The sequence below is a fragment of the Hydra vulgaris genome, chromosome 14, assembly GCF_038396675.1.
Source record: "Hydra vulgaris chromosome 14, alternate assembly HydraT2T_AEP".
NCBI classification, from domain to species: domain Eukaryota; kingdom Metazoa; phylum Cnidaria; class Hydrozoa; order Anthoathecata; family Hydridae; genus Hydra; species Hydra vulgaris.
In genome coordinates this window covers 33,535,672-33,560,000 of record NC_088933.1, presented here as the reverse complement: position 1 = coordinate 33,560,000, position 24,329 = coordinate 33,535,672, and the positions used below count along the sequence as shown (strand labels likewise).

Genomic DNA, 24,329 nt, shown 5'->3' with positions numbered 1-24,329 from the left:
TATAAACATGACAAATGCATCAATATAATATTCTTTGAGTTACTTTATAGTTCATGAAAAATATTTATTTAACTTTATGTTTCGATTACCTTATTACATGATAAAATATAAAAACGGAAGCCGTGAAAAGCTAAAGTTGGAAATCACTGGAAAATATAATCAAATATTAAGCGAATATACGCGAAACATTGAATATTGTAGTGGAAATAAATACACTCTCAATGTTAAAATATTCTCTTTATAATTAAAGTTAAAATAATATCCTCAAGTTATTGTTGCACAAGTTTCGAATCGAAAAAGCATCAATTTCCAATAATATTATGTAGAGTTAAAAAATTAAGCAAATAAACCCCCAAAAAAGCAAGTAAATGTGTATATACAGTGTCAAACAACATAATTTTAAATATATGGTTTAAGTTATTATATGTTGTTACTGTTTAAATAAATATTGCAAACTCAATGCGATAATTTGTTTAAAAAAACTTTTAAATTTAATTTTTACTGAATTCTTTTGTTAATTTTTAGAATCTACATCGTCTTCGACTCAGACGACCGTCCAAAAGCGAGATAAAGGTAATTGTAAAAATACTACAAATGTTTATTTTATAATTAATATTCATTCATAAGATCAAATATACTTTTTAAAAAAATAATTAGGATAGTAAAAAATATTTGAGGAAGTTTTTAAAATCTCTAGTCATAAGAAGTAAAATTATTTGAGGTGCAAAACTTTATTAATTTTCCCTTATTACTCTTAAATTTATCTTTCTTTTTGTTTTATTTTTGTTCTAAATTTTTGTCTAGTTATGTTTGTGATTTTTGTTTACGCTGTATTGATGTGATTACTAAAAGTGGGTCTGAAATGAAAGCTCTAAGGCCTTCAAGCAAAAACACACCATTACCTTTAAGTCATGAGGGGTGTTTAAGATCACGGGTTAATTGATTTCATTTACTGAATCTGATTATTATAATCTAATTACTGATAACACATATTAATTTATCACGGTGGGTATTTACATTACACTTATCACGGTGGGTATTTACAAACGTTCCACAGTTACAGTCCTGTTTTGGTTCATAAGCAACTATATTATTTTCAGAGTTAAAAGCAAACATATTTTCTGAATAAAAAAAAAAAAAGCATAAGTTTTTTTAAAAAAAGCAAGAAAAAATTGTTTTTGTTGTTTTAAAATCCTTTTTTTTTCAAATAAGTTGTGTTCAAATAACTTATTCAATTGAAAAGCAGAAATAGGCAAATCACTCAAGTAAATTATACCTTTTATCAGTATTACTGATATAATTCATTAATCGATACATCTATTGCCCAAATGAATTAAAAAAAGCAGTGGCTTTTACTCAGCGTTTTTGGAGTAATTGTTCAGATTTACGTGTATAAATTTGAACAAAATTGCTCAAATTTTTAGTTACGTTAATTTATGCAATATTCTCAGCGTTACGCGAATAAAAATTTGAAAAAATTTCTCAAGTTTTTATCTTGCGAATCTGACCAATTACTAAGTAAAAGATATTGCTTTTTTTTATTAACCAAACCTAATAATTAACGTTCTGTATATAAAAACAATCTTTGCTACTTTTACTACTTTCATTTTGATAAAAAGACAAAAAGCAGGCATTTGAAAAAACAATTCTATTTTATCTATACGTTTTTTTTAATAACTTAGTTATTTAAACAAATACGTGAAAATAATGAACTTAAAACAACTGCTAAGCTTAATGAGTTATAAAACAAAATGAAGCAAAAACTAATGATGAACGACGTAGCGCTCAGCTTTTTCTGAAGTTTTAACAATTGCTACTGATAAACTTACCCAACAATTAGGGGTTTATCATTATCTAGGCTATCTTAGAAAAAGATTGTGCCTCTTGTCTTTGCTTCAATTCTTTTTATTTTTTTTTATTTTATACAGAAAGTATTTAAAATAATTATAGTTTATAAGAATTATTCCATATTTCAAGTTATAGCTGGTGTAAAAAGAAAGCTTAAGGATTATGCATATATGTTTGCATGCTTTTTAGTAATACAGTTTCTTTGTACTAATTACTTTTTTTTTCTTTTCTTTTAAATTTTCTTAACCAATACAAATAGCAAAAAGTTAAAGTAAAAGTTAAACCTAAGGACAGATGATTTTTATTTTATTAAGTCTTTAGAAAAATATTTTATATTATATATTTTCTACGTTTTTTAATTTTTTAATTTGTTTTATATTTATGGTTTAGACTAAGTGGCTTGGTGATAAGACCAATTATGTCTTCTTCTTGCCCTTGCTATCTGTATTTATATTATGGTTTACGACTTTAATAAGTTTATATGGCGAAGGAAAAAAAATGTTTGAAAGTTTTTTTAAAGTTTTTGAAGCTTTCTTTCATCTATGTTAAAATTATATCATGTGAGAAGTTTTTAAAAACTAACGAAATAAAAACATCAACATGTTTAACATTTTTTTACCAAAAAGATTGTTGATGTTTTCTTTATAAAAAACATCAACATATTTAACATTTATTTATACCATTATACATTTAAGTTTTGTTGCAAGTTTTGTTGCAAGTTTTGTTCCAAGTTTTGACTAGTAAAACCTGAAACTCTTGTAAACAACTGCATATTACGTTTTTTAGTTTTTTTTTTACATTTAAACCCATGCAGAAAAATCCGTTTGTTTCAAATCTAGTCTGCTAACAGGTTGTTCTAACATGGAATGAAACAATAGAAAATTTCCCTATACTACACTTAAAAATTTTGTGCTTATTGTTGCTAAATGTTGCCGGAAGTTGTCGAATAAATGCCTAGCATTTTATTAGCCTAATGTTTAACATAAGACTTCAAAATGCAATTTGAATAGAACTGCAGATTGATTTTATCTCGTCTATTAATAAATTTTAGTGTGATTTGTCCTTCTCTAAAAAATACACCGAAAACCATAATCATAGATGCATTTTGGTAATAAGAAATGTCTCTTATTGAATTTTTTACAAGCATACTCTAAACGGGTGATCATATGATCTGTTAAGTGGCGCTCAAACAAAAATAATGTTTGATCAGAAAAAATTATCAATCGGCCATCGTGTCATTTTTTTTATCATTTTGCATTTCTTTTTTATCAAATTGCTTTTCTTAACACGCTTGAGTTAATTCTGGTATTAGACCAGCTGATAATTGTTCCTATAAGCCTTTATCGCCTATTTTATTTCAATAAGTTTTCTGATGGGTTCGGGATTGAATCAGAGTTTTTTTAAATTAATTTTCTTGATCAAACTGAATTGCTTCTTATTTGTTTACGAATGAACTTAATGACTTTTTTAGAACAAACCGCTCTTTGATTCCTTAGTATTTTTAATAGAGTTTCATCTCTAGTTTTTTTAAAGTATTTTGTGATAAAATACACAGATAGCACGTTGGGCCATTCTTAAAAAAACATCAATAGTTAGATCAGTCGATTATTTAAATTGACGTTGGATTAATGCCAACGTGAAAATGTCTAGCCCAAATATCGTTAAAAGTATTTTGCAAACAGTAAAATATCATGGCATTAATGTTCGCACCACGTTTTATATATTAGTTTACTTAACTTCATATTAATGTTAGTTTCAACATTGATTAAACGTTGATAAAGTCAATATTGAAAATAAAAAAATGTTTGTTTGTCTGATACATTGCATTAAAACCATATTATAACAGTATATAAAGTAAACTAATACTAGTTGATAGCCCGCAAAAGTAAAAGAATATAGTAACAATAAAAATTATAAATAGATTTAGTACATAATCTTTTCATTGAATCATGAAGGTAATCAAGCTATCTTAAGATAAAAAATAAAACGATTAGAATGGAAAAAGAAGTTTAACAAAACATAGATTTGCATTTTTCTATGTACAAACATTTTCGAAAAAATAATAACTTTTACTGCTTTATTAAATTAAAAATAAAAGAATTCATGATAACACTCAACTAATAATGGATATGAAGACTTATATTGATTTTTAAAAGTCATTAATAAAATATAAAAACTTAATAACTGTTGACTAAACAATACTGTTGATGTTTCAATTAACTAAATACCTTTTGTAAAAATTAATAAAGTCATTAAAAATTTTTATATAACCAAATGAAATCAAAACAGTTTTTGAAATTTCATCGAAATTAATAATTACAAAAATTATAATGCTTTTTATGTATACTTAATATAGTTAGTAGATTATTGTCATTTTTTATTATCGTTTTAATATCGTTAGCAGATTATTTTATTTTTTATTATCGTTTTAATATTGTTAGCAGATTATTGACATCATTATTTTTATAACTATGCAGAAAAATACAAACTATATTTTTACAATAAATTTCAATTCAAAATACTCCACAAGTAACTGGATAACTTCGTGACGTTAAGATAAATACAAACTATTAAACTAAAAGTAAAGCTAAAATATCAATTACTTAGAGCTTTTTGATTAACTGGACAAAAATAATACATAGACATTAAAACGTTTTAATATAAAACCATTTTCAAACCAAGACGTTTAATGAAACTCAAAAAAAACGTTTATAAAGTTTATATCAAGTTTTTTACGTAAAATTAACCTAAAATCTAACTTCTATTATTTCGCATATCATTACTAGATTCCAGGCTTAGACAGGAAGGGCGTGCATTCGCACGCTGTAACTGACTACGCTTATGGGTTTTTTTTCTTTACAATTTGACCACGGCTTTTCTGATGTATGAGTGTATTACATTGTAATGCAGTTATTTTATTTCATTTTTATAATAAAACTACTATTTAAATGCAATAAAATAATTTTTATGTTATGAATAACTTTTTATCGTTTGATTTTACGCAAATCTATAAATAAAATAAACATTAATTATCACGATTTTTAAAATAAACGCAAATAAAGGTTTTGAGTAAATTAACAAAAAATATAATTTTTTGTTGCAGATAGGTACGCCACAAAAACTACAAAAAAAAAAGGTTCACTATAACTAAATATCGGAAACTTCTAAAGTGCTAAAACTTTCTGTACTTAAAAACATATTAGTATGATTGTCTTCCCTGGCCATATTTTTCAATCTATGGCTTTAAATAAAGTTTTGTAGTTCAAAGAAAAGTTGCTTTTTTAGGTTGTTAACTCTTAAATACCGCAAGGAGGTTTTTGGCTAATAACTTTAGAGTCGTTTATCAGGTTCACTCAAAAATTCGTAAACATTTTGTTTTTGGGTCATAGTACTTGTACACACGCTATTGTGTACAAATACTTATTATAAACGAAAAGACATGAAAACCCCAAAAAACCCTTAAAAACTTCAAACTATTTTCTTAAATAACTTTTTTTGTTAATTTAACATATAAGGCACTCGGATACATTCATATAGCAGAGGTATTTATAATGTGTTTTTATGCACACAACTGTTTTATACCATTTATATTTTATAAATAAAAGTATTATAGGTAATTTTGTCATGGTGAAACTAAAATTACTTTAAAAGTGGGAAAAGTAGCTTTTGTTGTTGGAAAATCCAATTTAAAGGTCAAAAGTCTAGAAGAAAAAATAAATAAAAATGAACTTCAATAAAAAAGACTATACTGCTTTTCAAATTTTTTTTGATGACAAATGGTTTCTTTTACTAAAGATCGAGGCACCGCTGATCAGAGATTAGATAGAAAAACTGATAGTATCAAAATGCAGCGTTTTCGAGTTTTGACACCGGAAGAAGAACAATCTATTGTAGAATTCATTAAAAATAAAGCAGGTTGTATTGATATTTTAAAAATTAGAGACTACTGCAACACCAAGAATCATGGTGGTCGCAAATTCGCCGAACTATCTGATAATGCAAAACATGTTGTAAAGACAGCAAAGTAAGGAGAGTGTTATTGTTTAGTTCAAAAGCAAATTATAATAATTTGTTTATAAAATGCTGTGCCCAAGTTATTTGTTTTTAACACTATTCCATTTAAATCTTATTTAACAGTATTCTAAAAACACATTTTATAGTTTATTATAGACTTGGTCAATCGTTTTGGCAGAGATGCGAAGCAGAGAACCACGACTTAGTTCTAAACAGACTAGGATATGTACCAATTAACATTCTTTTGTACCCAGAGTGTGCACATGTGCATATTCAAAAAACTAAATCAAAATCAGAAGTTAAGTATTGCGTTTAAACTTAAGTTATAATGTACAATTTGTGATTTAAATGGCTCTGAACTTTAAAAAAAGATTAAAAACAAAAAGTTTTGACATTAATAGTTGACTGTTAATTGAATGTACGACAGGGTATGGAGTATGCGTAGAACAGGGATTGTTTATCAATTTATGAAACTGGTTTATTATGAATAAAGTTGCATTTAATGGTTAATGATTGTCTATAGTGCAATATGTAATAGATAAAAAAGTTCAAGACAAATAAAACTGTTTTTTTTTGTTTTGTTTTTTTGTTTCTTCATAGTAACTATTACAATAAAATAAATAAAAGAAGAATGCATATAAATAAAAAATATCAAATTTCGTTACATATAAAATAGGAACACAGAGACTTGCAGAAGATCTGATAATCTTGTCATCAAGGATCGCTTACATTCAATACGTGTTTAAAACAATTTTGAAATGTGTATAAAATTAATAAGGCTGTCAAATAAAGTTTACAAAACGAAAGTTAGAAGTAAAAATTAACGTTTTATATAAATACTTAATATACAAGACTTAATAGATATAAACTGTATAAATTGAATTAACACAATACACAAAAATATAATTAACAAAACAAAATTTAAATGCTCAAGTTAGTAGTCAAATAAATATTTTTTATATAAGTTTATTTATAAATGTTTTTAAATCGTAAAAGCATTATAAATAAATCGAAATAATTAAATTTAAAAATATATAAGTATGTTTTCAATACAGAGAATGATATTTTTTAATTTGCTTTTAAATGCAAAAAAGTTCGAATTTTTAGAAAAATCAAAAAATTGTTCCAAAGAAACGCCTCTCGAAAAGAAATACAAAGCTTGCCTAAATTGTGTCTGAAAACTGGTTGAAGAAGGATATTATCATTTCGTAAACTATATTTATTTTTCTCTTTTAAGGAATATGAATTGTGAAAAGAAACGGGAGCTGTACGAGTTTTACATTTAAACATGAAACACAGTACATTAATTACTTTAAAACACTGTAAAAAAGTTGTCTTACCATCATTAAAATGTAATATAAAAGATGATGTCTATAACTATCCAGCCGGTTACATTACTTGAAGAGGTTTTCATCTTCTGCATTCTAAAAATGAGCAAATTCAAGGTAGTTTTAAAAAAGCTCTAAAAGTTACATATCAAAACCTTCACAATGGCAATAAAAAGCAAAATGTTTCTCTATCACTGTCAATTTTCGATGAAAAAACAATTGCAATTTTTAAAAGTTATTTTCTAGAATAAAATGACATTTCTGCTTTTTTAGACATTTTTTAAAAATGGTGGACTGTTTCAATTTCAAAACAACAATTTAGTCCTAATAATCTTGGTAATGCAATTTTTTTTGATGATGAAAACCACATTTTTTAGGCAACTAGCTCATTGGGTTAAACTTTAGCAGAAAACTCAATTTTTTACTTGTTGAAAACAAACATCATCTGCTCTTATCACAACTGCGTTCTCAAGCAATGCTTACAGACGAGCTTATTGAAGAAGGATATTTGTATGTGCTTACTTCACTACTTCAAAGAGATCCTATAGAGCGTAGACCTTTACCATTTCAACAGATGAGTTGTGAGAAATTTCTAATAAGTTTACAAGAAGTTCCTATAGAGCGTAGACCTTTACCATTTCAACAGAAATCCTATAGAGCGTAGACCTTTACCATTTCAACAGAAATCCTATTGAGCGTAGACCTTTATCATTTCAACAGATGAGTGGTGGGAGATTTCTAATAAGTTTACAAGAAGTTCAACATTCAGAAAATAATTTAGCATGTCAGACTTTAATTGAGAAGAATATAAATTTTTGGGATGAAGATTTAAAGAACAATAATATCCATGATAATTCATGATAACCCAATTAATATGAATTACTAATAACATTAGAAATTAAATGAGATATCAGAATCAACTCTTTACCTGAAACAGCAGAAATTGCTACAACCATTGCTGGTTATATAGCAAAGAAATTGATAAAAAAAAGCAAATGTAACAATTGTAGTCTATGCTTTCTACAGATGCAAGCAATATTAGTACTTGTCTATATCTACAAATATTTTAACGAGATTTTCTTAATGCGCCTTAACTTTTACTTAAGGATTTCACTTATGGATGTTTTGCAGTTTTAGATAATCTTTCAAATTTAATAACTAAAAAAGGTGCTAAAGTCAAAGATTCATCAAGTTTTGTTTTATCAAAATACTTTGCAATAGTTTGCTTGACTTGCAATTTAAAAAAAAAAATTGGGGTTTAAATTTGCTTATAAATTAAAATTAATGCTTGTTTTTGTTTAACAGAAGTTAATCAATGTCACTGTACAAAAAGATGCTGTTAAAAGTTTTAAAAGTAGACAGACAAAATAATGTATATATAATAAAAAAAACATAAATTGATAACATAAAAAAATAAATAAATAAAAGAACACCAATTTCAAACTTTTTTTTTTTTAAATTTCCAGTGTTGTCAATTTATTGCAATGCACAAACATGTAAAAAATATATTATAGATACGTATATATCTATATATATAAATATATATATTTATATATATACATATACATATATATATGTATATATATATATATATATATATATATATATATATATATATATATATATATATATATATATATATATATATATATATATATATATATATATATGTATATATATATATAATATACATATTTATATATATATATGTATATATATATATATATATATATATATATATATATATATATATATATATATATATATATATATATATATATATATATATATATATATATGTATATATATATATATATATATATATATATATATATATATATATATATATATATATATATATATATATATATATATATATATATATATATATATATGTTTATAAATACACAAATTGCTAGTACTTTTTTATTCATAATATTATTTTTGTACTCGTAATATTATTTTTGTACTCGTAATATTATATTTATTCTATTTATTTAGTTTAGATGAGATATAACGTTTTCCTATAGTTGCGCAGTCATCTTTTTTGACAAATAAGTCTCTTAGAGTCGGCCTCTAATATGTAACATATAGCCTACTATATTACTTAAATGTAATATAGTAGGCTATTTTTCAACTGTAAAAGGATGACTTTGCGATTTCGTTTAAAATTATGCATTATTGCTAAAATACCATTACTACGTTAGATAAAGAAAGTTAAAAAATGAACAATTAAAGAAGGGTCCAAAGGGTTCACTAAACTTGAAACGAAATAAAAGACTTCAAAATTAAAGGTCGGATTTTTAAGAGTATTTTGTCGACAATATGTTTATCACTTAATTGGAGAGCACACAATGCAACAATCCGTGAATACAACAGTCAAGAATGGAAGGTGATCAGCTATGGTGTAAGAGTCCTTTTTTTGTACTGTTAATTATATAACAAAAGTTAAATATGTAGTATTATTGACTATTGGTCCTGAGCATTATTGATAAATAAGTCTATGCATAAAAATGGAAGTCCCTAAACAATTGTGGGTTTTGAAATGCTGAGACATAGTACAAAGTTAACTTCAGAAACGTTCAATAATATAAAGTATACAATAAAAATAAACTATTAGTCATAAATCATATAAAAGTTTAACTTAATAGTGGATTATATAATTATATATACAATTGTAACTTTAACTATATATATAATTAATTATATATAATATAAATATATAAATAAATATATATAAATAACTACATATGTAATTATATATACACATACCACAATTATATATACACACACCACATTATATATACACATACCACATACCAAATTTATATACACACATACCACATACTCTATATATATAAATAACTATATATATATATATATATATATATACATATATATATATATATATATATATATTATATATATATATATATATATATATATATATATATATATATATATATATATATATATGTATATATATATATATACATATATATATATATATATATATATATATATATATATATATATTATATATATATATATATATATATATATATAAAGATATATAAATATATATATATATGTGTATATATATATATATATATATATATATATATATATATATATATATATATATATATATATACATATATATATATATATATATATATACATATATATATATATATATATATATATATATATATATATATATATATATATATATATATATATATATATATATATATACATATATATATATATATATATATATATATATATATATATATATATATATATATATATATATATATATATATATATATATATATATATATATTTATAGTTATATATACACATACCACAAAGTTGAGATTTTTTTATTATAAAATCAAGAAAGTATTTATATAAAGTTTTCTAACAAAGAATATTATGCGCTTAAGCTGAAACAAAAAACTACAAAATCATAATTGATGCTTGTGGAGAGCATCAATTATGATTTTGTAGTTTTAATATGTTTTTTTGTTTATGTTTTTAAGGTGTATCTACCTGTAAATCACTCAAAATTATTATTTGAGTATTTACATAAAAAATAAATGCCTACATAAAAATAATTTTAATTTTTTTTTTTTTTTTATGTAAGCCTTTATTCGTTATGATAAACGTTTAAATGTAAATATTTGTAGGCTTTATTCTTTATGATAAACGTTTAAATGATGAACGTTTAATTAAATGATATATGTGATAAAAATTAAATGATAAACGTTTGAAACTGTTTCAGTCTTTCTAAAAAAAATTTGAACGATTAATTTTTGAAAAATTTTTTGTTACATTAAATAATGAAAAAGTTATAAACTTTTTGTGACTAATTGCAAAAAACAAATATATGAACAATTTATATAAAATATATAAGAATATAAAAAAATATTTATTACTTAGATTCACTGTTCCGGGTTACATCGTTAACTTTTAATAACTATGCGAAACTCATTGAGGCTGTCATGTTGGTTCACAAACTAACAAACAAACAAACAAGCGAAACTTATCTTTGAGCAAAAGCAAATATTTTACATGTGTTTCTGTTAAAAGCGAACAAAGATATCTTCATATTTATTTTCAAATAAATAATTTAGATCCATACAGTTTAGGGAAATCTGACTTGGTTTTTTAGTAGATTTTTATCCAAAAATACGTTATCCTGATAATGTAAACTATTTAGTGTTTGGTCTGTCTCTATCTAAAAAGCTTAAATTTTTTTAAAGTTTGGAGTCTTGTAGTTTTTTTCTCCCTGGGCTGGTTCTAGGTAATTGGTTAAAAGTTATTTAATAAAAAATGTTTGGTTATTAAATGGGTAACATATTTTAATATCTGAATTTTATTTTAAAAAATTTGATTGTTAAATTTTTAATGAACAATGATATATAATTTTAATTTCTCTTGTGAAAGGTTTATCAATCTCTGAAGCATAATGAAACAGCAACTTCTACATCTCCGCAAAACATTTTCATGCTGGCCATATGTGGCAATTGCATCTTAGCCAAAAATTTACTACTCTCTTTTATGAGATGCGTTGTTGCGTTCAGTATGTGGCTTCAATGCTTATCCCATTAAAACCACACTAAGTTAGATTAAAAGTTGCATTATTTATAACAAATACATAAACAAATCTTCTGACTTGTTTAAATATCACATTTAAGCAAGTCAGTAAATTTGTTTATATATAGAATATACAAATAGTTAAACATATACACCTATACAAATAAGTATCATTCTGCATGCGAACTTATTTGTATAGAATTACCAGTTAAATAACTTAAATGTAAAAACATCATACTTTTTGCTTTTATTTATAATTTTATTCACATATAAAATATATACGTAAAACATTTTTTCTAACATTGTTTTCTGCTAACGAAACAACATGTTAAGATATTTTCATCTTCGTTGAGTATAACTCTGATTAGAATTTTTTTTCGTTAAGTATAACTCTGTTTAGAATAAATATAACTTAAGTATAACTTGTTGAGTATAACACAGATTTTTATTCACTAATTGCAACTCTGATTTACAAATTTTATTGAAAGTTTATTTTAAATAACAATTCTCAAATGTATTCATTACAAAACCGCTCAAACATACTTATGATATGAAAATTATCAAAACTGTAAACCACATAATAATATGAAATATTCTAGAATTTACTTCAATGCATTGCAATTGAATCGTAGTTTACAATTTGTTTAAAATTTAAGGTTTCTGAAGAGACATGATTGTGTGTTTTATATGTATGACCCATATGATAACGACATCTAATTTAGCATGTGTTTATTTAAAGATTATACCACAATAAGTGGAATAATTATGTGGATGCATTATGTGTTCCACATGTGAGCCACACTGATCGTCAGCATAAATCAATCATCAATTGGAATACGTTCACATTTTACTGCCACTTGTAAGCACTGTGGCCACATGTGGGCCACATATACCTTTCTTGTCGGGATGAATCATTTCGGAAAAGTTGCTATAAAATATTGTGTGCTTATTATAACTGCATGGCTGGTCTTGGAGAAGCATGTCTCACATTAAAACAATTTTATTTTATATTGATGCTGCTGTCAGATTTTGCAAGTCAAAGACAGTTACAGAGGAAAAAGCATATCGAATGCTTCTATCTTCATCCAAAGATATTCTGTACTCAGAACGCATTGATATAGATTTTACCTCCCCTAGTACTTTAAAACGATATTACGATGAGACATTACTAAAAAAAATTACCTCAAGTTTTTTTAATGATAAAAATAGTGATGCAGTGTCAATTTATAAGTTACATTACAACTTATGTACACCTCGAACTCAAAATGAATTTTAATACATATTTCAATGATCTGAGCCTCTGCATATTTAATTCAGCAAATTTTTTTTTTTTAATTCTTTTATTGCTCAATATTTTTGACCATGTAGGGTTTCAACTATCACCAAAAAGAGGTTCAAATTTTAATTGGTAATAAGTTTCAAATACTCAGTCATTAGATGAAACTTAAAACCTGCAGATGAATTTAAATTTAATATAAGATTGATTAAAATATTGCACTGACTTGTTTCCGTCATGTGTAGGAGTAAGGTTAAAGTATTTATTTATTTTTTCAGTATTTTTGTTCTCAGTCTCACAGATTAGTTGTCAGGATTTTTAAAAACATTTTCACTTGAAGCATAAACATACTTAAAACATACTGGTTTTGTTAAGTTCATTAACAGTTTGCCATGCTTTTTTTTTGCGGATCCTTTTCTATACATTAGTTTTTATGTTTTATTAAAAAATGTGAATAATTTTTTTTTAAAATTAGCATTTTAGCATTGTACATTGTCAATTTGTTTACGATTTAAGACTTTAACATGTGGGGCAATAAAAATGTACTTAAGACCTAATTGCCAAGTACACTTAATAACATATCATAAAAACACTTAATTGAATTTATGTCTTTACTATCAACCCACTCTGGTAAAAAACTTTTTTTCTACACAACACTTTCTTCCCGGTCCCCTCCTCCATTTATTAGAGTCTTTGCAACTGTAACATATTTTTAAAACTGTATGTTTTTATTCGTTTTGAAAACATTATTCATTTATGCTAGTTTACTTGGTTTAATTATTATATTGATATTATTACTGCTTTCAATATGATATAAGTAAATCAATATACTGCATAAAATAAAACAAAATGTTTTTTTTTGTTTCTCTTTCTTTTTACTGCAAACTTGGTCTGTTTTGAATTTAATATCCCAAGAAAAAAAGTTTTATAGAATTTCTATAAACTTTTGAAACATATGGTCTAAAGAAATTCTATAGAATTCTATAAAATTTCTATAGAATCTTTGTTAATTTCTATCGAAATTTCTATAGAACTTTTATTTCTACTTATAGTCAAATTGTGTTAAGAGAAGGGAGAGCTTTCATACATAGTCCGACAATCTTCGTAGTGTTGCTGTGACGAAAAAAAAATACTAAGTCCCCTTTATTTAATCTTCTTTTATAAGATCTTGAAAAATATTTCTAAACCACTTTTCTATAACTTAGCTTATACCTTATTGCGAGGTACTTGAAACGTATATTGAAAAGTATTGCGAGGCCGCACTTAAGAGTAATATTATTTTTTGTTAATGGAATGATTGGAGCCTGCGTTAAAAATAACCCTTTAATGTCCACTCCAAACTCTAAACGTGAAGTCAACGAGTTGACAAAATATATTTTTTCAATACTATGAAATGTCAAAGATTTCATGCTTTCTCTTATAGTTTGAGTGCTATGAGCATTTGAAAATTGCACCCGCAAGATTCTCAATTTATATGTTATCATATCATTCAAACAATAAAAGATTGTTTGAAATTTATCGATCAGTTTAAATAAAGTCAAAAATATTTTTTTTTTAATTGTTGCCTTTAAGTTTAGGGCAGTGGGGAGGATATTCATATGCTTTTTTGATCCTCATAGTGTTTTTTTTGTAAAGCACCCTTTATTTTACGTAATTATGAAGAAAAAAAATATTTTGATTTTTCTATGTCTAGAAGTTAGCTATCTCATCAAGAAAAAACTACCCCATGGCCCATAAAGGTGACTACTAAATAGAAAAAAATGCTTCACTATCTCGCTAAACTATTATGACAAATGTTGAATATCTTGGGTTAAGACAGTCATAAGTTTTTATTATAATTAAGTAGTCTTATATCAACACATATGTAGTCAAAATACACAGAAAAAAGGGTCAAGACAAACAAAATTAGTAAAATGCAGTGTTTTTATTTCATTGGAATGTTTTGTATCATTTGAAGTGCAATTTTAAACTTTTAAGCAAGAAATAATTTTTCTTCAACACGTTGTTTTACCTTATATAGGTTCATCAGAAAGCTTCCCGATGAACCTACAAAATGTATATATATATATATATATATATATATATATATATATATATATATATATATATATATATATATATATATATATATATATATATATATATATATATATATATATATATATATATATATATATATATATATATATATATATATACAACTCAGACATCAAACTTGAAACATTGAATGTACTTGAAGTTATTTCTTCTTCCATGGAAATAATATGTTTGTTTTTAAAATCAGTTTAACATAAAGAATCTTTAAAACTATTTTCATTTTCTAAACTTAATACAAATTTAACATCATGAAATTTTGAATCAAAAGTTTATTTTTTTAAATCAATGGAACATGGTGGTACAATAACTTGTAAATCTTTTTTGGGAATGATTTTTAAAATATCCTGTTTAAGCTTGAGTTGGCAATCAATAGCTTGTTCACGTCTTGTAAAATCCATGGATTTTTTTAAATTACCCGTAGATTGATTTGGTATCCAATCTGGATGAGATTTTTAAATAGCTTTAAAGGCTTTTTTGTAGTATGCAAAATATAAACACATATCTAATCGTATATAATACATAAAATACAAACTGATAAATTTATTACCAAGAACTGAGTTAAGCATTTTTAAACTTGTATAAGTATACTAATTTATATATGGTTAACTAATTCCTATATATATGTATATATATATATATATATATATATATATATATATATATATATATATATATATATATATATATATATATATATATATATATATATATATATATATATATATATATATATATAACTATATGAATTTGTTGGATAACCACATTTAGCTACATTTAAAGTGTAAATATGAAAATCCAAGTTACTGGTTACTTTTAGATAATAAGTTTCACATAAGAAAAAAAGTAAACCTGTCATAAAAGGATTAGGTCAAACTTTGTAATAAGTTGCTTCGAAAATCATGTTTTTATGTTTTATTGCACTAAATCATTTACTTTTCCTTACTGTTGTCAGTTGCTTATTTTGCTCGTCGTCATTTGAAAGTATAAAAGGAATACAAATAAATTTACTAGGTAAAATACAAACTAAGAAAGAAAGATTAAAAAAGTATCATTTAGGAATCTGTTATTCAAGTGTGTTTTTAAAAATTTTTCGCTGTTCTTATACATTCCAACATTGAACCGCCTGTACCAAAAAATAAAGAGTAGTTTCAGCAATTACATTCTCTTAGTTTTTGAGTTTCACAATTTTTTTGACTAAAGTTTTTATGTTCAGTTTATGAATAATAAATCAATCTTTTATATCATCTAAAAAAGAAGAGTTAACTAAACAGTAGTAAAATTGTGAATTTACGATTTTAAAGGTGACTTTATTGTTTTAAAGGCGAATAAATAGATTTATTTTGTTTGGTGTATATAATTTAATGTCACATTTACTTTAAATAGAGAATGTGTATAGTTTTAACTATACTTGGTCACATTAAAAATTAATTGACATTAAAAATTGTTCCTTCCAAGTGTGTCGAGTCTTCTTATTGTTGACTTTTTATTTTCACAGAGCTCAAAACCGTGGGTAGCGTTGGAACTGCTAATGATTTATATAATTCAATAATAGACCCGGGATGTGCAAACCGGATTCCAGATTAAATCAGAGTTTGCACCGTTGCCTGGAAATTCAATACCCTACTGTGAATATTTATTATATTTAGTTAGGCAAAAATCGATTTCTTTGTATCCCAAGTAAAGCCGAGATGAATAAGTTTCTCCTTAGGTATAATTTGATGGTCGTCTAGAGATATTGTGCAGTTCATTGTTTGTCTTTTTCCAGAGAGTAAAAGTTCCGTTTTGACTAGGGATGCGCCGAACCCGGTTTTTGGCCGAACACCGAGTCCGAACATTCGGCTATAAAATTTTACCGAACACCGAACGGTTCGGCAACCGAACCTCTACTATTTTTGAAAGAAAAGACAGTTGAAAAATTGTTATTAAACATTTTACATTTTATTGTGTTATTAAAAATTTGTTAAAACATTAGTAAGGGTTAATAAATTTTGTTTGAAAAATTATAAAGTAACTTTGAAAAGTTAATTTATTATTGGATGATTGTTTATGGTGTAAAAAAAATAAATGTTAACACTTTTATTTGTAGTGTAAATAAAAATGTTAACGATTTTTTTTAGAAAAATAATACAATTATTAAAGTTAGGTAATATAAATAAATGTATAACTTGTAACGTATTGGATAAAATAACATAATATGTAACATGTTCGTTTTATTTTAAGATATATTTACACAGTTTTAATTTAAAATGCTTTATTTTTGGTTGAATACTCTCTAGAGGTGGGAGTTGTCCAAAGACATTTACCACTAGTGTAATTAGGCGCCATTTAAAAAAAAACACCTTGTGGAGTATGTATTGGCTGAAAAAGAGTCTGATAAAAAAAATTATTGAAACATTAACTGTTTCTACTTCAAGTGATTTGGAAATAAAAAAACAATTAACATTAGTAGAGAGTATTAATAAAAAAAGGTTGTGGAATATTAATAACCATAGAGCGATCAAGATTCACAATAGCATTGGAGAAATGATAGCATTGGATATTCAACCATACACAATTGTAGAAGATCTTGGTTTTAGAAAACTAATTGAAGAGATATGCCCTAATTACCAAATACCCAGTAGGAGTTACTTTAGTGAAAATATTGTTCCACAAATATATGGTAATCTGTTTAATTCAATCAAGAGTAATATATCTTCCGTCAGTTATATCTCCGTTACAAGTGATATTTGGACAGCAAATAGTTTAAATGTTGCCTTCATAAGCATGACAGCACACTGGCTCAATAATGAATTTTCCCAACAGAGAGCAGTACTCAGAGTTATGCATTTTCCAGAAAGTCTCACAGGAAAAAGTATAAGTGAGTATTTACATAAAAGTTTGCTAAATTTTGAAATTCCACACACAAAAATTGACATTGTTTTATGAGATAATGCTGCTAACATGGTAGCTGGCGTTAGAGACAGTGGTTTAAAGTCAATTCCATGTTTTATACATACAATACAGTTATGTATACATGACTCAATTTTGTCGCAACAGTCTGTGAAAGAAATTTTAGTTTGTTGCAGACGTCTGGCAACACATTTTCACCATTCACCATCAGCAGCAGCAGCAAAATTAGAAGCAATTCAGGAACAACTTTGTACATATAAGCATAGGTTAATACAAGATGTTACTACAAGATGGAATAGTTCTTACAATATGATTGAAAGGATGCTTGATCAAAAAGTTCCTTTGGCAACTTATACAGCCAATCATGCTACCCAATCAACATTAAGTTCATTCCAATGGGGCTTATTAGATAAAATTTTTCATATTTTAGAACCATTTAAAACTTTAACCGTTAATCTCAGCAAACGTGAGGCATTTTTATCAGATGTTTTTCCTTCAATTATGGCTCTTGAAGTATTTTTTAATCAAGCATTAGTTTGTGAGGCTTTTTTAAGTATAAATGCTTTAGTTGAACAATTGAAAGAGTCAGTAGACAAAGACTGAGTATATTTTTACATAATAAGTATTTATGTCTTTCCACTTTTTGTGACCCTAGATATAAGTTAATATATCAAAAGGAAGATGAGAATGTAATAAAAAATTGGCTATATGAGCAGATGCAAGAAATGCAGCAACATAATTTAGAACTTGATACCTCTGATTCTGATTGTGAAGAACCCACAGTAAGTGACACAAATGAAGTGTTTGTAAAACTATCGTATCCAAAATTTAATGAATGTTTTCGGCTAGTTTCCAAACTGACAACTATAAATGAATGTGATTCCAATTTTTTAATTACTAAAGATAGCAAAAGGTTTAAAAGATCACACTCTAATGTGCAAATGATCAACATGGAGATTGAAGAGTATTTAAAACTCCCTCTTGTTATGGAAAAAGAAAGTCCTCTTTTATGGTGGAAAAATTGTGGAAACTCTTTAAAAAATTTAGAGAAAATAGCCCAAAGGTTTCTTACAGCAACACCTTCTTCTACTGAAAGTGAAAGACTGTTTAGTACAGGTGGCAACATTTATGAACCAAGTAGAAACAGACTATCACCAAAAAGCGGTGAAAAATTAATGTTTATACATTATAACTTGAGGGCAACAAGTGATGATTGATTTTTATGTTTTTGACATTTTATTTTTCTGATATTATTGATTTGTGATTGTTATTACTATTACATATTACAATTATACAATAATAACAAAATACTTCATTTGAGTGTTATTATGGAACTTCATAATAATGTTTTTCCCTAAGTTTGTTTCTTTCAAATATTTTTTATCAGTTAAAGCAGTTGAGTAGCAAGCTTGTAAAAAACTTTTTCTGTTGAGAAATTTATTTAATTTACCACGGCAACAATGGCCATTTACCTAGACGTTTAACAAACTTAAGTTCAATAAAATATCTTTTTCGTTTAAATTTCTATTTGTTATTTTAAGATTAACAAATGGTGATTTTATAATATTAGATTTTTGTGATGAACTAAAATAATACTCAATTGATGCAGGGGGAGGGGGTATTTATTTTACAAATATTTTAGTTGAGTAATAGTTTTGGTGAATCCGTTATTCCATTTGCAGGTAAAAGTTTTACCTGCAAAAATGCGACCCGAACGTTCGGCAAAACAGCCGAGCGTTTGGTTTTGCCGAACGTTCGGCGCATCCCTAGTTTTGGCAGTATTAAGCTTAATGTCGTTTAAATTGTTGTACATGTTACACGTTGTTATAAGTTTTTTTAGCCCTAAGAGAGTTGTGCTAAGAAGAATGATGTCATCAGCTTAAGCTACAAACTAGTCAAGTTTCCACATATAGTAGTACTAACAGTTTTATCATTTTTTATAGTTTCGAGTAGCTTTTCAGTGTATATGTTATATATATAGGGTGACAGAATCAAACTTTGTCTCATTCCTTACTTAAAATGAAATGAGACTGATTTGGAACACAGGTATTAGACTGTTGCATTGCTGGTACGGTATGAAGATATAGTGTTAAAAATTTCGAGAGGTTGATTTTTAACAAAATAAAGTTTTGTTAAAAAGAATTTACTAGTAGCAGTTGTCAAAAACCATATTGAGCATATAGCAAACATAAATGATTAGAGAAATTATTGCGGTTATAATGGTTATTGTTTCGCTTCCAAAGAATTCAGCATGGAGAGAGCTCTTATTATTAAAGCCAAATTGAAGTTGATGAGTTTCTTTTATCTCTGAACATATGAGTAAGATAAAGTATTCTAAAAGTTTAGTAGATATTGAAATAATGCAGATACAGCGGTAATTGTTTCAATCAGTAAGTGATTTTTTATAGGATTTGACAAGAGGTATGATAGTTGACATTGACATTGACGTTGACATTGATCGCTTCATCAATATCCATCCATGATTAATTAAAAAGTGAAATAATTTTCTTAACCATTGTTTTTGTGCGTCACATTAGGCATGTTTTAAATGTTCTGCAGAGATGCTGTAATGATCCTTGCATTTATTTGATTTTACTCAAGAAATAGCTGTTTTAATATTTTCATTAGTAATTAATACCTCATCAGTATTTTTGGCAGGTAAAAGTCGAAGATTAGTAAATCCATCAGTCATTTTTCTCAGTGTTTAGTGGAATTTCTTCCGAGCAAATAAGTAGCGTTTAAAGATAGAAGAAGTAGTGTCTTTTGCAAATTCCGCTTCACTCTATTTTTGAAAAAAAAAGGAAAGATTTTTTACATTTTGAGATAATGTAGTGGTTCACCAGGATTTTAAATGTATAGATCGCTTCTTTAATTTTAGGTGTTCTCTAAGAGCCAATGTTGCACTGTTAGTTATAGTTAGTTTATGTCTTATAGATACATACTATGAATTTACCATATAAGTCTGTTACTTAATTTGGTATTATCTAAAATTTAAAATACGAATACACTATTAAAAAATTCGCCGCATGTTTAACCGAGATGGTCCGGCAGCAATGTGATAGTACTTTCTCCGTAAAAACTATCGGTATCAGTAGTTTCCATTTTCCGTAAAATCAACAATGAAAAAACCCGTAAAATAAGATCGAAAACAGAACTTATTCCGTAAAATTTACGATTTCCGTAATACTTTTTTTCCGAACAAATTAACGGAGAAAGTCAAGCAGTACTTTCTTTGTAAAAGTTACTGTTTCCGAATTTAATTTTTCCGTTCAAATTAACAGAAGAACGCTGTTAGTTTTCAAAAATTATTAAATATAATTTTTATGTCGTTACAAAAATGTAATTCGACTATTAGGAAACGATTCATATTTAAAATGATTAAATATTATAATATAATACACATCAGACACAACATAAAAAACTTAGTAGTTTTGTGTACTTTGACCACTTACTAAACATTAAGGAAAATTTATTTTAAGCATAAAGATCATATGAAAAACATGCAGAGTCTAAAATGTATTAATTTCTGTTGATGAACAATTAAGAGTAGGCTAAGTTTTACTAGTTTTCTTAAATTCAAATTACTTGGACTTTTTACAGATGGACTCCTTATATGTTGATGAAATAATTACGATAGTAATAATAGTTATAATGAAAATAAACAAATTATATTATGATAGTTATTATATATATTATATAATATTTATGATTAAAAATATTTTATTATGATAAATTGTATTATGTTATAATAGTTATTGCATGTATTATAATAGTTATTATATATATTATATTATTATAGTTATGATAAACATAAACATAACGTATTTTGATCTATTGATGCTCCGTCCGCCCATATTATTCATTTACAAATTCAAAACTAACCCTAACCCTAACCCGAGCCTCTACCCTAACCCTAACCCTAACCCCTAATTATTCTTCAAATTGCATCTTTACCATAAACGCCCCCAACTTGTTTAAGATGCTCAATCTTAAAATTCACCCAAAAAACGGATCATTAGTTTAATTTTGCGTAGAAATAAAATAGAAAACATAGATAAAATGGCTTAACCAAATTATTCAGTATTTTATCTTTAAACATCTTATTTAATAATATAATAAAAATGGGATAAAATAAGTTAAACAATACTATTTTAACCTGGAATACGGGATCAACAAGCTTCGCTTTAAAATGGAAAAATTCATCTATATCAAGTAATTGATTTAATTCTTCTCAATTATTTTCAACTCGATTATTTATCTACTTTCCAATAAATATGTTCATGTCATTCATGAAAAGCTTCACTTCTGCCATGAATTTCATCACTCCTTTTTCGAACTCTTAATAAAGAAAATATATACATAGATACATGAGGCTTGGGTTAAATAAAAATGACAATTGTTATTGCTTGAATTTAAAAGGTTTGTAATGAGCTAGAAAGTTGATATTTTTTTAATTGAAAATTTATGATGTTTTAGTTCCACCTCCAGACGTTCTATTTAATGTATCAAGTGTTAAATACTTCTGAAAGTTCTAATAGTACAGAACTTTTAGAACATTCAACAATTTTTAAAATCAAGACAAATTCGAATTTTCTCCTCGAGCGTGCATCACACATATGTTGCTGTTTTAATAAAATTTAATTATTATTTAAAATGTTGATGCCATTTTAAATAATAATTGAATTTATTAAAGTATATTAAATATTTTAAGTTTTTTGTTTCACTTAATTACTATTATACAGACAATTTTTTTTCTGTATAATAACATTTGGTACAATTTTTGGTTAAACCCTTTAAAAAAAAAAAAAAAAAAAAAAAAAAAAAATATATATATATATATATATGTATATATGTATATATATATATATGTATATATATATATATATGTATATATATATGTATATATATATATATATATATATATGTATATAATATATATATATATATATATATATATATATATATATATATATATATATATATATATATATATATATATATATATATATATATATATATATATATATATATATAAAACCATAATAATTAAATATCTTTAAATAAAATATTACATAATTAGTTGTTACAATATTTATTCAATGTTTACAATATTATTTCAATGTTTATAAACAGATATTTACCAAGTTGAACAAAAAGTTACTTCCAGTCTCGATAAGATAACTGATTTTTTGCAAAGTATCTGTAAAGTTCCTAAACATGACAAAATCATTACATTCAACACTGATTTGCTCACAATGGATATAAGAATAATAAAAAAAGTAGTAGTAAAATGTGCTTTAAAGTTCTTAACCATTAAAACCTCATTAATTTGAAGAAACAATCGAATTAAAACATTTTTAAAGTATCTAAATTTTGATTAGATTAAAATCAAATCAAAATTTAGATATATTTTGGCATAAAATTTTTAAGAAAAAAAAGTTTACTTACAAATGTTTTATCTAAACTAACTTGTTAGAAAAAAAATCATTACAACCCTTTTTCGTTGAACGATATTATAAATCTATTTAACTTATTATTTGATGACTGTTTTGATGTGTTAGTCGGAGATTCTAAAAAAGAAGTACTTGACCTATTTGGAGATCTTTTCCAATCAGTATTTTTACTTTGGCTATTGTCTGTTGAACTATTTTGTCTGTTAGAAGATCTTGAGTTGTGAAGAATAGGAGACATAGAAGGGGATCGGCTGTTGTATTTTTCACTATTTCATCTGTAAGGAGATCTCAAGTTATGATGAATAGGAGATCTAGAATGTGATCGGTATTTTGAAAAATGACATGTAGATACATTCTTATAAGATGTTTTAGGTATATTATTAAATCTTAAGCTTTGACTAAATTGGGATCTGTTAAAATCACAATCATCCTTTTCATTGAATTGATTTATCTTTTCAGGTATAGGTGGAAAGCCTAAAGAGAATATAATAATATTACTATTAAGTTACAGAATAGCTGTAATGGATTAACAAACCTTATTTTTGAGGGTGGAAATAATGCATTTTCAAAAATTTTTCCTCAAATATATGTTCCGCAGCGTGACATCAAAAATAAGTTTTTTATATATTTATCTATTGGGACCCCAAAATGTGTTCTATAAAATAGAACATATAATAAATTTATTTGTAAGTGGTGGCGCTATACCTTTGATTATTTAACGGGTCCCTAACATTTAAAAAAAAAGTTATTTTAAAGTATGTCAACCTGGTACTAAATAAAGCGAAACTTTATAAATAATAATGAATTCATAAAAAAACA

The 24,329-nt window shown here is 25.4% G+C and overlaps 1 protein-coding gene across 2 annotated transcripts in view; it reads left to right on the top strand.

Moving 5' to 3' along the window:
* Nucleotides 1-24,329, top strand: part of LOC136090473 (torsin-1A-like) — a 65,691-nt gene that overhangs the window by 29,021 nt on the left and 12,341 nt on the right. For both annotated transcript variants that reach the window (XM_065817168.1, XM_065817167.1), the window contains one exon: nt 526-573. In XM_065817168.1, coding sequence (XP_065673240.1) covers nt 526-573 — 48 coding nt within the window. The remainder of the gene's footprint in view (nt 1-525; nt 574-24,329) is intronic.